Source organism: Struthio camelus, chromosome 23 (genome assembly GCF_040807025.1).
Source record: "Struthio camelus isolate bStrCam1 chromosome 23, bStrCam1.hap1, whole genome shotgun sequence".
Lineage (NCBI taxonomy): Eukaryota > Metazoa > Chordata > Aves > Struthioniformes > Struthionidae > Struthio > Struthio camelus.
In genome coordinates, this window is record NC_090964.1 from 9,079,197 (window position 1) to 9,096,001 (window position 16,805).

At 48.5% G+C, this 16,805-nt stretch overlaps 1 protein-coding gene across 4 annotated transcripts in view; it reads right to left on the reverse strand.

Annotated features, from left to right (window-relative positions):
- Positions 1-480: 480 nt before the first annotated feature.
- The window catches only part of CSMD2 (CUB and Sushi multiple domains 2), a 373,566-nt gene continuing 357,241 nt past the window's right edge, over positions 481-16,805 (reverse strand). For all 4 annotated transcript variants that reach the window (XM_068917408.1, XM_068917409.1, XM_068917410.1 and 1 more), the window contains 10 exons: positions 16,177-16,350; positions 13,254-13,327; positions 11,708-11,819; positions 9,357-9,536; positions 9,131-9,196; positions 8,351-8,512; positions 7,614-7,726; positions 6,437-6,524; positions 5,106-5,244; positions 481-4,544 (listed from right to left, as the gene is read on the reverse strand). In XM_068917408.1, the coding sequence (XP_068773509.1) occupies positions 4,385-4,544; positions 5,106-5,244; positions 6,437-6,524; positions 7,614-7,726; positions 8,351-8,512; positions 9,131-9,196; positions 9,357-9,536; positions 11,708-11,819; positions 13,254-13,327; positions 16,177-16,350 (1,268 nt within the window). In that variant the 3' untranslated portion in view covers positions 481-4,384. The remainder of the gene's footprint in view (positions 4,545-5,105; positions 5,245-6,436; positions 6,525-7,613; positions 7,727-8,350; positions 8,513-9,130; positions 9,197-9,356; positions 9,537-11,707; positions 11,820-13,253; positions 13,328-16,176; positions 16,351-16,805) is intronic.

Consider the following 16,805-nt stretch of genomic DNA (forward strand, 5'->3'; position numbering starts at 1 on the left):
GGACGGCAGACAGATGTCGGCTCGGTTCAGCTCCTCGCGCATGAAGCCCTGCAGCCCGCGTCCAGGCTGGGGCCGTCCTCCCCAGGCACCCCCCGGTGACCGCGGGCTCGCGAGGGCCCCGCAGGCCAAGGGGGAAGGGGTCTTGCCTGCATCCTCCATCACCTCCTGCCGCCGCGAGAGCTGGGACCGCGGTTGTGTGCGGCCGTGGCGCCAGGCCAAGCCTGAAGGTCGGGTTGTCTGCTCGCGAGCTCGGCCTCCGTGCTGCCGGGAGCGAGGGGGCGGTCGAAGCCCTGGCTGGAACAGAAGGTCAAACAAAAGCAAACGCGCACAACCCACCTCGCCCCCTGCAAATACCCCAGTCCCCCCGCTCGGTGTCCCCGTCGCCCACCCGGGAGGGCCTGCTGCACCTGCAGCATCTCTGCCGTGGCCACCGGGCGCCTGTGACAGCTCAGGAAAAAGGCACCAGAAAGATGTAAGAAAAGCAATGCAAAAATTTATACTTTATTTTAATTCAAAAATTTAAAATAGCTTTCAAATTCAGTAAAGTATGCCTGGACACAATGAAAAGCCTCATATACAGAGACAGATAAATTAAATTGTATATATTGCAGACAAGCCAAGTGTATGTATAGATTACATATTTACACTTCTATGTAAACCATATTTATACATTTTATTACATTTACAAAAAAAAGCTGATCTTCCACTACTGTTTACTACAATAATGAAAAAAAATTTACATTGTGTCTTTTTTAACTGTACAAACTTTTGCTTCATAAAAATATATCTCTGTACAAAAGAAGGATTTTTTCTTTTTTCCTTTTTTTTTCCTTTTTCTGTTTTTCTTTCTTTCTTTTTTTTTTTTTTTTTTAAACATAATGCAAGTCTGCTGGGCACCAAAATGGAGAATGTCACATATAAGGTCCCAGCCAGCTTGCAAAAAAATGGAACAAGACCCCCACCCTCCATTTCCTTTGTTGTTTGGGCAACAGCGGAAAATAGTATATAATAGGTTGAAAGCAGCAAGTCTCGTTTAAGTAGAGCCTCCGTTCTCCCTACCTTGCTCTTAAAATATCTCCGCTGCATTTTACACACTTTGACATACGCGTCTCCTGCCTATTGCATCAGTTGAGTGGGATTCAGAAAGGTCTGAAAAGCAAATGCGGGAACTGTTACTGTTGAATAGGGTTATTTGTGTGCGTGTGTATGCGTGTGTACACGTACACGCGTGCACATCGCTCCTCTACGCTCAACACAACGGAGTGCCCTGCTGCTCGCCTGCCAGCGGCGCCGTACAGTTAGCTACTGGGAGAGATTTTTCTTTCGCTCAGGGACAGGAGGCTGGAAGGATTCAGCCTCTTCTGCTACTGTTGTGGGAAGGCTGCAAGTTGTTACGAGTTTATTGTGCTGAAACAAGAAGTGCCGGGATGTTGCAATAATTGGCATCAGGGCACAAGGGACGGCAAAGGGCACTGCCTTCAGGAGCTGCTACGCGAGGGAACCCGGTCCCTATGCTGTGTTACGGGGGCTTGACAAAGGAAAGGAAGAATGGGCTGTGAGATCGGCCAAGGTCACAGACCACAGAACAATTTCGGTTGGAAGGGACCTGTAGGGGGTCCAGCATGGGCCAGGAGAGCAGACTTGGACCGCGCGGTCAGGAACCGGTTGCCCACTTGCAGCCAGAAGCGGAAGAACCGGGAGAACGCCCTGGCCTCGGTTCCAGCAGCGCGAACCGGAGGCAGCCGCCCGCCTGCCCGCCGTGCCCTGGCCCGCACGGCCCCGGCGGCCTGCTCACACGCCGCATGGGCTCGCGCCCCCAATTTGGGGGTCCCCGAATGGGGGGCAGGTGCCCTTCCAGCCTGCCTTCGCTCTCTGAAGGGATTTTACTTCCATCACCAGCTAGAGCCGCAAGACCGCCGCAGCCCTGTCAGCGTATTCGGCGCGAGCTGGGAGAGCGCCTTGCGCCAGGACGCGCTCTCCAACGGCCCGGCCCCGGCCCTAAGCGCCGCGCGCGGCCCCTTCCCTGCGGGCAGCGTCACACCGACGCTCGCCGGCTGCTGGATCGGGGCTCTGCCTCGCACGTGCGCTTGCACCCACCTCTCTAGAATAAACCACAACACTTCTGCAAGCTTTGGGGAGCAGAGGTGGCATTTTTTGGCAGGCTGGCTGTTCAGCACATAGGTTGTCGAACGCTGCTTATTCTAAGAGCTCTGAATAAGAGACAGAAGTAAAAAATAATAATATATATTTATATATATACACACACGCACAATTAAAAGGAAAAACAAAACAGGAAAAAGAATTACCTTGTGGTTTTCATTAGACAAAACCTCAGCTGACATTAGGTGGGGGAAACCTAGTGTTTAAAAGAAACCATGGACGTAAACACCTCCCCATTTCTTTTAATTTTGTTTCCCCTTCAAAGTCTTCTACAAAAAAAAAAGAGCTCTTCACTGACTCTAACACCGCTCTTAGTCGGCTGTATGTCAGAGAGGTGCTTGATTTACAGTTTGGTAAAACGGTACTGTTGCCTTCTTTGATTCCAGCCTGGCCTACAAAAGACTGACTCAAACCAAACAGACGAAAATCCTAAACCAACAAGAGCAGCTCTCCTCTTCATTAGCGGAGGGCAGCGTCCTCACAAAAGCATCATTCTTTTCTAAGGGAAGAAAAATGTCAAGCCGCCTTATCTGTGCTCATGAAAGCCAAACCAACCTTTCCGCCCCAGGGAAATAAAGCGAACAGCTCTGGATAGAAATAAAAACTTATTGCATTGCCATTTGGAGGATCAATGTGGAAAGGGTAAAGGTTTCTGAATGCTGTTGGGGGGAAATTAGTATTTGTTAGAGTTGTTTTTAAAGGGGTTTTTGTGCCTTACTGTCTGTCAGCAGTTTCCTTGCTGGGGTGCGGTTAAAACTGACAGCTGTTTGGAGAGGGCCGGGGTGGGGAGAGGACTCCTTACCGGCACTGAACGCGGTCTCAGTTTCCAAAGAAGCAACATTAAAATGAACAGAGGGCAGAAGAAACCCAACGAGAATCTACAGAGGAACGTTAAATATGGGGAAGAGGAGAAAAACTTGAAAGGTTTTGCTTCTCTTGCAGAAAAGGTCCCATTTGAAAACTCTTCCTCTGTAAAAACCCTGCACTAGACAAACTGATAAAGAAACAAACATGACAAAGCAACTACTCTTCGTGTCCCATAACCGATATTTTCCATTAACTCGATTGTCGTCTTGTGCAGCGCAACCTGCGTTTGCCTGTCTTGCAAGCTCTTCCCGAAAGCAACGGGCGCTTGGTTGCGCACCAGGGACCCAGCTGCTCCCTCCAGCAAAACGGCCGCTTGCCAGGCCTTCGCCGCAGATAGCAAAGAGCGGGTTGTAAAAGCCTTCTCACGACCCGGCTTCCCCGGTCCCCCTGTGCCGAGAGAGAGGTCTTGCCACGGGGCTGCAAGCCGCCGGGAGGCCGGGAAGGAGGAGCGGAGCCGGAGCAGCCCCTTCGGCGCGGGCCGAGCCGCCGGAGGGCACCCCGCCGTCTCTCAGAGTCGACGCAAAGTCCAACAAGGTGTAGCAGCTTCTCCACAGCCTCAGCAAGGTCGGGAAGAGGGAGATGGGGAGGGGAGAGAACGGATGGAGACTAGTGAGCTGAAACACAATGGTCAACTAGATACCCACCCCGGAGGAGTCTGGGACCACGGGGAAGGAGGGGGAGAGAGAAAGAAACAGCTTGTTACTACCCACAGAAACACTGGGAAAGCCTGCAATAGCTTCTTTATGGACTAAAACTTTCCAGTCCAGCAGTGCCCATTAGGGCCACAGGGTGCTTTTATGACGTGAAGTTACTCTTCTCTGCTTGGGCAGCAAAACAACAAAACCCCACGCCGCTTTATCCTCCTCCGACCGCTGCACAAAACACCTGGCTGGGCTCACACAGCGAACGATCCCCCTCAGAGACTCACGCCGCCTTCCCTACCTGGCGACCGTTCTCACGGCGGGGTTGTTTAGGGGCTGGCCCACGGGCCCAGCTTACGGCGAGCATCTGACACCCAGAGATGGCGACACTGCGTTTTGCATCCCTCGCCCCAGGGAGATATCTGGTGGGCGAACGGTGCTCGTTTGAGCCACTGCTTTGATCTAGCCCACAGGATGGCTTTTAAAAGAGACAAACGCAAGGCTCTGGATAGCCTGCCAGCGAGACCGAAACGCCGTCCGGGCAGGCTGCCGCGGCAAGGCCACGGTCAGCAGCACAGACACCCGCTCAACAGCTGACCGGGATTTTGATCATGACCTGAGCAGCCAGGCTGGCTTAGGGGTCAGATGGGAGAACGGCTGCCCCAGCACGGCACGGCGCTGCCTTTCTGCCCACTCACCGCACGAGGGGACGAGTGCTATACAGCTGTGCACACGGTGCTGACTGTGAACTCCGTCTCGTTGGTCATGATGTCTGTGGGCTGCAGGTTTCGGTCATACATCGGGTTTTCAAACGTTGCTCGGACGTTGGTGTTTTCATGGCCTGCGTAGCCATTGAATGGGACTTTTGGTCTTCTCCTGCAGGATGCCAGAGAGAAAATCCAGAGAGGTCAGGGCCACTCCTGCCGTAGCCAGCAGCAAAGCACTGACAGGCCTCAGGAGAAAGTTGCTTTTGGAGGAGGTAAGACATTTTGGAGGGGTAAGGCAGAAGGGACCTATAGCAAATCTGCCTACACACCTGCAGCACAGGAAGCTCTCCAGGCTCAGGTATAGTCCTGAGCATGCTCCCTCTGTAGAGCAGCCAATTTACACAGTCCTTTGCAGCGCAACAACATTTCCCAGCACTGCATCGATCATGAGACATAACTAATTTACAACATAAGCAAAGCCATCTTGAATGCTGAAGTCTGAAATTTACTTTGCCTTATCTTACTTAATGTTGCTGTAAATCTTATTAGTGGTCATAAAAGACAACAAAACTCTCCCAACACACGCTCCCCTCCACACACGCTCGCTCCATTATTTTTTCACCTCCTGAATTAGAAGAGAACCAGGGGATTACTCTCAAGTCAAGCTCACAAATATTTCTGCCAGCCCCCTTAACTTGTTTCACTTACTGGCGTCATTCCCGACACCCACCTGTGTTTGTAGAGATAAAGCACAAACCCTGCAATAATCAGGGCGATGAAAGGCACAAGAATGGCAGCTGCCACAGAACTGCTGTTTGATGCAAAATGATGTCCTATTGATTCTGGATCATTTTCAATCATGCTGATGTCTGAAACACAACACAAACAAACACATTTCACACCAAAGCTGCAAGAAACGTGGGTTGAGTTACGCGTTACATCTTCAACAAGAGAACAAGATAGCTGCAAGTGTTGCTGTAAACGGCAATCAAAGCTTCCAAGTCACATGCAGAACGATTTGGAGATCTAGCGAGTTTGAGTATCATAATTTATTTAAAAGTAGAATTAAATAGAGATGTAAATAGATTTATTCTGCAAAAATGCAGCTACTTGGAAGCTTAGTGTCAGGCTTTAAGAGAGAGTTCCAAAGGCTGGAATAAAGGTGACAAGGCTCAGGGGTCACATTCCAAAACTCCCAACAGATCTAAGAGCTCAAGTCACATTTTAAGAGAGATTTAGGAGCTTAGACCTTGGGTAGTTTAAGCTTCCATGTGCCTTAGGTGATTTCTGAAAGTGGAATGGAGATGCTTTCTGTAGTAGTAGTGAGACTTGGGCTCTTAGGTGAGACATCCGGTAACATGACAAAAAAAAAAACCCACGATGCTGTTTGTGCCTCCAAAGCTCTTACCCTCTTCGAATAGAAACCTGTTTATTTAAATTCCTCACTTAAGCTCCCAAGTTAAAAATGCTTTTGTTACGTGGTATTGTTTGTCTCCCCCAAATCCTGTGTTATCCAAGTCAAGGGTGGGTTTAGTCCCTCTTGCCGAAATATCCAATGTCTAACTTATTTAACGTTTAAACACAAGCCAGAGCAGACCTGCTGCAACCATTGTGCAGGCAGGAACTGGAGATCAGAAAGAAGCAATCTCCATGGTGAAAACACAGGCTGGCAATTGGGATTCCCCTCCTCCTGTGCAACGGGACAAGTGCTGCGCCAAACGAGGCAGAGGCGATGGCATCTCTCCCTCTACACCTTCGCAGGATAAGTTTAACCTGGAACACGGTGTATGGTGCTGGTGGCCCACGAGCAGGCACAGAGGAGGACACAGGAAGGCTGGGGGAGCCTCCTGAGGAGGGAGAAAAGGCCCACGTTAAAAGCTCCAGCTCCACCACTCAAGTCAGCAGAACCAAAGGATTCTCCACCTGCTGCAGACTTGGCCCACCAGTGTTGAGAATTAAAGTCAGGGACAGCAAAAACGTTTCAAGTCTGAAAACTTCCACTACCACCAAAATCCAGCTTTCAGCAATCAAGGCAAAAAAGAGTAAGCAGAGAAAGTTTACCAAGTCTCTGAAGGCCAAACTGCCCGAACCCTTTGCCACGCACAAAGCCCTGGTACACAAACGTGCCGCTTGATGATTCTGATGAGACCTGTAATGACAGAGGCCAGAGATTAATGGATTTTTCAATGTTTTCCTAGCATGTTAGCACCTGTCTTGTCACTGGGCCCTTTATCTGCTCACAGTTACAGATATGACTTTCCACATAAAAAAACTTATTACAGTAACTACACAGAGCATGGAAGCTACAACTTTCTCAGCAGTCACGCCTCCAAATCGTACTACGAATACCGGTGCCTAGGGAGACACAAGTGCGGTAAAGACATAAGTCTGAAGGCCTGGAAAGCGTTTGAATGAGCGTGCTAGGAGATCCCATGTGAAAATGCAGACTGGCACTAAGTAGCTCACAGTTAAATCTGATAGAAAAAAATCTAGGGCATAAAGCAGAGCAAACAAACTATTCTGCACTCTTCTAAGGTGCTGTTTGCCACAGCACGTGAAGCTTGGCGTTAGCTCCAGCAACACAGCATCCGGGTTTTGCTCAAGACCTTACTCTAACCAACTGTTTATGAGCGGCTTGTTGCTCCATTTCCACAGCCTCCTTCAATTTTATGCACAGCATTCATTTAATTCAATTCCACAGAAAACTGTGGTATTTTTCAAGAAGTCTAACTGCCCAACAACTTGTTAAGACTCTCAGTTCTCAAGGGGAAAAAAATATTGTTTGCAATAAGCTACAGACCATACTGCTGACTCAAAAAGGACAGCAGTGGCCCTGGGCTACAGCTGGCCACGGGTGAATGAGTTGCACACTTTTAAGCTCCAGTGGGTCTCCTAAGGGCATGGGAAGTTACCAGACACAGAAATTGGGGTGAAAAGTTCACTCCGTGAGGGAAGATTAGTTCTTCTAGCCTGATGTTTAACAGACATGAAATGCTAAAATAGAATTAGTCACGTCGGCTCCTCCTTTAGCGCTAACTGGAAAACTTACAGATTTAAAAACGCAGGGCAATAAGAAAACATATAGCTGCAAGGGAGTGGGAAGAGCTGACCGCTCATGCAATGTTGCCTTGTGTGCTGGAAGACTGCTCCACGTACCCTGCAGGCCGGCAGGTCACTGGAGGATAACAGCCTAATATTGTTACCAGCTATTTTGTGTATGATGTGCCAACACACTTACGTGTCCATCCAGAGCCCATTTATCATTTTTGAACTTGTTGACAAATATCTCCACTGGCCCCGTTATCTGATAAACCTGGAGAAGGAGGTGCACATCTTCTTTCTTGTAAATGCCTGGAAAATATGTGATTTTTAATCATTAGATCACAACAAAAAAAAAATTTAGGTTCAAAGCAATTAACTTTCCACCTGAGAGAACGGAGAAATCACCTTATCTTCTTAGAGCGGGCAACAACTCCTATAAACCTACCACTGGGAAGTACCGGAAACGGACCACAAAAACACAAGCCTGCGTGTCCCCCTCCCAACTCTGGATATTCAAAGATGTTTTGCACATGGGAAGACACTCAACTGTTAATGTTGCAGTTACGTTACTGGATGGGTAACAGCGTGGTGCTCCATAGAGGACAGGGACAAGGATACTCATGCCATCTAATCTTGTTTGCATTTAACTACAAGCCTGCCACTCCGGCATAAAGGGAACAGACTACGGACTGCCCTGAGCTGCTTTCAGGTGGAGTCAAAGCAAACCCAGGTATACGGCTCTCTCCATTTTGGTCCAGTAAAAGATCAGAGACTTCAAAACTGGGTGGCTCTGTCAAGCCCTGTCAAGCAATCAACATAATTCGGATAACAGAGCACAGCGTCCTTTGCTGCGTGATGCTGCTTATCAAAGGTGAACGATGCGATAACACCGTGAGTGTAATTCCCCAGAAACTGCTGGTGTCAGATCCTTACCAGACAGCTGGAGCTCCACACCGCTGTGGTCTATCAATGTGGCATTGACTTTACCGGTGGCAGGGTCGAAGCTAGTGACAGACAGCATTGCAGGCTGCTTTTTCCCCATGTACTCATAGGAGCCTTTCCAAAGGGAATTCCTTGCAAACACATCTGCAGGCACTGGAAACCACAGCAATCGGGCATGGAAAGAAACATGAGCATTGCCATTTATTTTCATTTTTCAGACATCGAAACAGAACAAATGTCTTTTTCCCTCAATTCACAAACATGTATTTACATCTCTCAGATCCCACCCGCTCTCTTTCTGCATTTTCATCAGTGAGTACAAAAGGGAAAGAGAGGGAGAACAGACAAGCTGATGACATTAACTTTGTTGTTTTGATTTAAAAAAGCCTTGAAAAGTTTTAAAAACAAACAAAAATCAAAAATAGGTTCTTAGGAAAAGCTAAAAAAAAAAAAAAAAGTTTCAAAAAAGCTCTAATCTAAAGCATCGCGGAGGGCTAGAGTTTCAGGGGTGCCCTGGGGAGACCAGCGGACGTTGGCGCCTGGCTCCCTTGAGGCTCCTGTCCATTCTCCAGCAGAGCATGGACGAATGGGCTGGGGCACACAGGCTGCTTTTGCCAGCCTGACAGTTTTAAGATCTGCAGGGAGCAATCGGGTTTCTGCGTGCTCTGACACCGGGGCAGGGCGGAGGGGATGGGACCGGTAACCTGCCGCGGGGCAGTCCTAAGATCTCATCCTACAGCTCCCTCCAGAGGAGAAGCCCGGGGACAGTACCTGACACCTTGGCGAGCGGCGGGTCCCGCGCAGTGCCGACTGGCCTCCCACTAGGTCGGACATCCGCTGAAAGAGAGGGGCAAATCCACAACAGATTAATACTGGCATCAAACACTGCTGAGACATTTCTCTCGCGGTAGCGCCAATATAGGAAAGCCTATGTTGTCAATACAGGAAATACAGGCTGATCTAGGCTAGCCTATATTATGGTGCTCAGCGCTTTTACCGAGGCAAATGGGTGGTTTCCCCGTCCAGCTGCCATCTGCTTTGCAAGTTCGATGCTCAGAGCCTCCCGTGAGGTAGAAGCCGCTCTGGCAGGAATAGATCAAGGTGTAGCCCAGAGACGGCAAATCCAGAGCACCGACGTTGGCGTGGGAGGGGGTCTCTGGCTGTTTACAGTGATGAGCTGAAAAATGGAGATGAGAGACGGTGATAAACAGGAAAAACAGAGATGAGAGACACCGTCTGTGCACATGCAGAAAGGCAGAACGACGACACCAACGATGTCAGTAGGGCCAGAAGTCACTTCGAAGAGCTTTTTCAGCAAAATTTTCTCTGATCATCGAGGGAGGCCCCGCCATGCTCGGATATTTCCCAACCAGATGAATTAATGAGACCATTCCCCTTGCCTCGCCGGCGAGATTGCTCTTTCTGAGAGCCTAAAGCTCTCAGGGGATCCCTCGCTCACTTCCAGCTTCCATGAACTGAAAATCAGACTCTGTTATCCCCCTGCTTTTTAAGGAAAAAACCTCATAACTGAGTGATGCTGAAGATCTTGTGTCTGACACACGTAAGAGAAGAAAACTCCATTCACCTTCCTGAAGCTGAGCAGAAGCTCGAACTTCTTGTGGTCACGTGGTTATAGTTGCCTCCAAGCAGGGAAAAAAACCCCTGTGTTTAATGCCTTCCTTTGTAATTGTACTTGGAAAGGCTAGGAAAAGACACTGGGTAGCCACCCTCCTCTTAACCTTGACCCCAACCCTGTGTCCGAGGTGTATACACAGGCAGAAAGCTGCCCGCAGACAAAGCTGCGCTGAGCTTCCTTCACAGCACATCCAGGTCCAGGAGGTGAAGTCAGTAAGTCTAGTGGGTGTGAGGGTGCATCTGCTTTTTTTTAAAAGCCTCTCTTCACAGGATGGGTGCTTACTAATGATTTGCACCTGCCTGTCAATAGGATCACAGGGTAAGTCCTCGGAAGCATACAACATTCATAAATTCCCAGAAGTGCTCACTAGCTTTCAGGATTTGGCCCACAGAAATCTAAGATCGGCTTGTCCAGCTCCCTGCCTCCAGGCAGAGCATGCATATGCCCTGCTCTGTCAGGTCCCACTGTAAATGTGTCACCATTTTCCTTGAGAAGTTACAACACAAACCTAATAAATCATATAGCCAGGAAGCTCTCTTTCATCCACACTGTAAATTTGCCCTTTCTGTAGCTCTCAAACTGCTCAAGAATGAAAGCAAATCCTCAACAGCCTTCATGAGGTATTATCTACATCCTCATTTTACAGAGAATGAAATATAAAACCCAGAAAGGCTGAGAGACTAACTCGCACAGTCATAAAGCAGTATCTCGGCGTCCCGGCTCCAAGCCCGCAGCCCTAGCCAGGAGATGACATTCAGCGCTGTGTTAGCAGCAACTGCATCTAATCCTGCCCTTCCACGCTGCGGATGGAGGAAGCTTTACAGAAAATCTAAAGCCAACAACTCAGTCGCTCTTGCTAGCATGAGTAAGCCAAAAACACATCTTCTATTTCAATGCACCTAGCAACAGAGGCAAAACCCTACTTAAATCCACAGCTGTTTCTTCATCCCTGCAATCTTCCAGTTCAGCAGAGAGAGAGGCAAAGCTGCGAGCTGGGGTCGCTCTCGCATTACCACGGCAAGCAGAGGGGGGAGCCGCCTTCCTCTTCAGCTGCCCCCTCTCCCTGATGCTGCTTGTAAGAGATTTTAAAGGCTAGCCCCTGTGCTGGGCTACCCGACTGGGCTGCTCGCCGCTGCTGGACCTGTAGGGTTTGTTACATGAAATATATCTCACCAATAAACCATCTCACAAGGGAGAGGGAGAAGCGTTTTAATACTTATGATAAGATGATACAGAGGCCACAATGGATATTACAGCTTAAATACATTAAATTAAATTCCTTTTGCTATAGCAGGGAAAAGATGATTGGCAGCTTAGAAGAAAGAGCAACAAGTTATTAAAGACCAGGAGAAACATCCCTCTGCTGGAGAGGCCTTCCGGCTAAATGTTAACCTCAGTCCCTGGAGCGTGAGCTCAATCTTGCTCATCAAATACGGTTTCAGAAACACAAAACAAAGCCTCCCCTCAAATTGCCTCTCTAAGGAGGGAACAAGTAAATATCTATCTGAAATCAAAACTGACTGCTGGTACAGTCAAGTCAATTGCCTATGTGATCCCCCTTTTCTTCAAGGGCATCGTCTTTCAGAGCCCTCCTACAAAATTACCTCTGAAGAGCCAGCTATTCACATGGTGAAGCACAGCAACAACAAAACAGGGCAACAGCATGGTCAAAGGCATGTGCTGTTCTCGATAAAACTTCTCCCAACACTTACGGACACAGTCTGGCTGCACGCCGCTCCACGTCAGGTTGGGGAGGCAGGTCCTGGTGGTCGATCCCTGCAGCAGGTATCCTTTCTGACACTTGAAAAAAATCATGCTCCCCACCTGCTTCAACAGGAGACAAAACACCAAGCCTTCCAGTGGAATGTAATTCACCCACGCTTATAATAAAATACGTATAGTTTCCGCTCTTCTATACACTGAAAAGGTGAGTTGCCTGCTTTCTGCGCTTACCGCTCTGCCAGAGTCTAGTACCAAAAAAGCATTCAGAGCCCTTGGAAACCTGCTGCCTTTGTTAACTGTGCAGAGAGTTGCTTCCTGCAGTGATAGGCAAGGCTTTTGTGTCATACAAATACACCCAAGTTAGCATCAGACACGGATGATATTTGGAAACGGCTGAAATTTTTGTCAGAAGGGATATTCAAAATAACTAGTAAAACCAAACATCCTTTACTCACATTGTAAATGCCAGTCTGGACCGTGAAGAGTGAAAAGGATCACAAAAACTGACAACTGACTCTTCCACATTTTTGAGGTATACTTAACTCTCTGAAGACTGTTTACTTTTTGTATTTCGTTTCAGTAAGATAACGAAGGTGAATTTGTCAGTCTCACTTTCTGCTTCAAACAGGATGGCACTATGACACTGTTTGGCTTTGATCCATGTTATATTAACTGGTTTATGCTTTAAAACCAGAACACGTGGAAAACAGAGATGCCAAGTCGGGCTTTGAGCATCTTGTCCGTCCTCCCTGGCGAGGCTGCACCATGCATGCGGTACCACTTCCTTGCAGGCCCTGCAGTCAGGTTTGATCACACATTAGCTCCTAGAGACTCTTGTTGGCTGCTAAGGTCCCTCCCGTACCACATCGAATGGCAGGATTTCCCTGGAGCACTTCTCCGACCATCGCTCCGTCCCCTATGTGAACACCTGAGCGGGCTGCACTACGGTGTGCAGCTCTCAGACTGGCAGCCCTTACAAAAGCCAGACTTACAGTGTCTTAGTATTAATTAAAACTTGGAATTAATTCATTCAAACCCAAGATTAAGACAACTAATTAGCAGCAAAACTGAAAAGATCCACTCTGGCAGGAGAAGCTGCACAGAATTAAGTATCCCAGCCTCGTGGCCCTTCCCACAGCCGCAGGCAAAGGGGCAGCCCGAGGCCAGCCGCGGGGTCCGTAGGCGGACCGCGCTGGGGGATTGCTTGGGTTTTTCCTCTCCATTCCATTGATTTCTGACTGTTTGGGAGCTGAGATTAGTAAAACCACCTACAGGATTTAGTCTGAAAACGAATGGAAATCAGGTCTCCAATGTGAATACTAATTACACTAATAACTATTAATTAGCACTGTAATTAATATCATAAATAATACACTGCTAGCTAATCCAGTACAAATGCACTCCAAGGTCTAACGGAGCACGCCATGACGTCCCACTCGCAGGAAGACGCGTTATTCCAGACGAGGCCTCAGGTAGGGCTAACCACGGCAAGCAACACGGCGCGGCCGGGAGCACCCTGGGCTGCCGCGACAGTACCTGGTAGCCCTGGGAGTTGTTCTGCATCCCAAAGAGAGGCACGCCGGGGTCTGCGCACGTTGTGAGGCTGGGGTCTTAAAAGAAAAGAACAGACACGGTGTTTTAAAGGAGCATTCATGAAAGACATGTCAGAGCTCTGCTTTCCCTTGCTCTCCACACAGAAAGGCCATGCTGCACCTCTGCAACAAGACAGAAGTATTTTGCTGCAGAAGGAATACATAGCAACAGGGAAAAGTACATGGATATTTTTGTTTCTTAAGTTCCTGACTGTTCCAACGCAACCTAACCAGAGGCACTCTGTCACTCAAGAGAAAACAGGGGAACATGAATCTCATGTCAGGAACGTTTCTCTTCCCTTCCCCCCTCTATATACCAGCAGTAAAGCATGTGCCTCAGTGGCGCTGTGCCCTTCTCTGCCCCTGCCCGCTCCCCCTGCGCCAGCCTTGCCCTCTCGGGCCTGGGCAGTGCACTTGGCCCTCTGGGCTTGCTCTGCCATCACTCACTCGCCCCGGGGGCCTCGCTGTTTTAGGGTGATAGATGGGGGCTGGAAACGGTAACGTATCTCAGATACGTAATCTCTCTTTACGCCTCATTCGGTCTCAATCTATCAGAAGATGAATGCACTCAATTCAGCAGGAATACCTGTTGCTGTTCCTCTAGTATCTATCACTTACTTTTTTTCCAATGTGTAGACAGTAGCGAGGAATCGACAAAATTAGGGCAGAGATGCATCGCTTTTACATTAGCAACCCATACTGAGCAAAGGAAACTAAGTCCCTCACTTGAGAGGCAGCTGCAGCAGCAGCCAAAAACCACCTTCCACTAGACCTGGCCCACTTGACTGTGATTATTACAGGGTGCACGGACAGGCCCCGCCGGGTCTGCCGAGGGAACAGGCTGGCTTAGAGCATCAGTGCCATCTGAACACTAGCTCAAAAGGTCAGAGCAAAGCTGAAAAGATCCTTCTCCATGGAGCTGAGACGAGCTAGAGACCTGGGTGTTGCGTTCCCCAAAGACAACATATATTGACAGATTAGTCCAAGCTCTTGAGTTTTTCTCAAGAGTGTGCAAGAGCAAGATGAGGCAGTTGCAAAAACCACACGTGCTACGAATAGCTCTCTGCACTGAGCAGAAGCAGGTCACCTGCTCCACAGGATCACAGGACATGCGGTATCATTGAACTAGCATGCAGCTTCAACTGAGGATGCTCAGGTAACCTGGCGGCCAGGAGGAGTGGTAGCTATGTTCACAGGGAGCTGGAGCACTGCAATATCTCAGGAAAGCCAGATGAGAGCCTGCTCTGGATTCCCAGCCCTTTTTCTCCTCAGTACACTCAGCGTGGCTATGAGGGGGATCACCTCTCCCACAGCAAGTCCCTCTCTGTACTTTAAATATTCCAGTTAACATGGTTGTGAAAGACAAGAAATAAACTCTCTAAGGAAAGTCTCTGCAATCCAACCCAGAGCGGGAACAGAAGTGGCCTGCCACTTCTCGCTGCAGCTATAGGAAAATGGAGCATGACTTCTGTATCTAATGGCTTGTGTTTTTATTCTTATGTTTTTATTCCTTATGACCTGACAAATCAGCCTCTTCGCACTGCGCATTATGTATTTCTTGGTGTTTTCCCCAGGTCCTCGGAGATGTGGTGAGTCATTAAACAAGGAATATAAAATGCAGCCGATTTGGGGCTGCATCAAACAAACTAATTCATTTTCTCTCATTCAGCTCTGCTGCGCTTTTGCCATTTATCACTGATGCAGTTTCCATGGAAGCCCCCAGATATATCACAGTGTCTAAAATAAATAAATAAAGAGTCCCATTCGATGGATGAAGTGGAAGGTGATGGATTGCGCAGAGTGAAGTGGCTGTAGTTGGGGGGTCTGATGTTGCTGGCTACCTGACGTGCCTCAGAAACGGATGAGATCGGAATAAATACAACACTTGGGCTTTGGCTGCCCGTGCTGGAAACTGGCGTTTCAGGTCAGGGCTTTTGTAGATGCACAAGTCTTGTCCCTTCCCATGATTTGTTTTGGGGAGACAAATTCAAAGTACGTTTCAGCAGCAGCAGCATGAACAACTGTTTACCGCGTTCAGCCACGCTGCAGTTTCGTACGCTGCTCTAGAGGGGGGCATGCCATGTAGGTATGGTAGGATCCTGGATAAGCATCTGTGAAAAAGTGATGAAACACGAAAGGGAATCCCAATGCTAACATTTAAGGCCAATGTTCACAAGTGTACGTGGTTGCTCCCAACTCTGTACGCAAGAAGCTCGTAGTGAAATCAAGAGGAAGCCAGAAGCTGTGGAGGAGCTGGCCCTGAGTATTTCAACGTTCATGTTCTTGGTGATGCATTTAAGATGTAGCTAGCAAGCCAGAATGACTGAAAACAGCGGAGAAGAGTCCACAATCCGTTTCTGCTCCAGATGCCCAGATAATATGGTGCGGGTGGTGTTCAGGTAGACAGTTAAGACAAACAGCACATAGCCTGTGCAATTTATCACCACAGGAGCCCTGGAGTTCAAGACTGTAGCTAGAGTTTTAAATTGGCTGAGAATGCTGTGACTAATTATGATTATAGACCACCCTGCGATTTCAAAGGGCTTTGGAAGCCCCAGAAAATGGGCACACGAGGAGTGGGTGGAAACCTAAGTCTAAATCCTAACATCACAGAAAGGTAAAGCACTGAATCTAAGCAGCACATCCTAAGAGAAGGCGAGGGGGGAGACTGTCATTTGCTAATGCAGTCAGAAAAACACGAAAGCATCACCCTTTACGAAAAGAAAACGCTTCCATTTTCATGGAAACATTAAGTGCTAATTTCTGCAAACACAAGACAGAAAAACGAGTTTGCTAGAAAGGGAAAAGCAAAGTGACAGCTCCAAGCTCTTTGCTTGTAGCTGCAAGACGGAGGTGTCTCCTCTTACCTATGCAGCTGGGCTGGGTCCCGCTCCACGTCCCGTCGGACTGACAGAACCGCCGGGCTGATCCCACCAGCACTAGTGGGGCTAGGCAGGAGAACGAGACAGAGGAGCGGTACGTGAAGCCTCTGTCTTCCCTCCTGCCTTGAGCTGGTATCCCAGGATCACCGCAGAACACAGCTGGAACAGGCAAAGGGACGAGAGGATTGCGACAGGCTGCCTCAAGAGCAAGCAATGTTAATAAGCTAAAGATAGGTCTATTAATGGCCCAAACCTGACTACTCCTTGCCATCAAACTCTCTGCGAACGCCTAGGAAATTACTAGTGACAGGTGTTGCTGGCTACTTTCCTGGCAATTCTGTCTTTTTATCTATTGCTGTTAATTAACTTCCACTTTATCCGCCATTTTTTTTTTGGTAGTAACAGCATGCTTAGCTTTAAAATGTACCTCTAACTGCACAATGTCAAGTTGCTACGTGTTCTGTGTCACACAGAAAGCCCGCTAATTAGATAAGATCCAGGGGAAAGGTGTAAGGAACACAGTCAGGGCTTTGTATGATTTAATATGAAAATGGCCATTGTGCAGCTGCCAGCCATTCAACCAGGAAAAGAAACTCAAATTCGGCTTTATCATT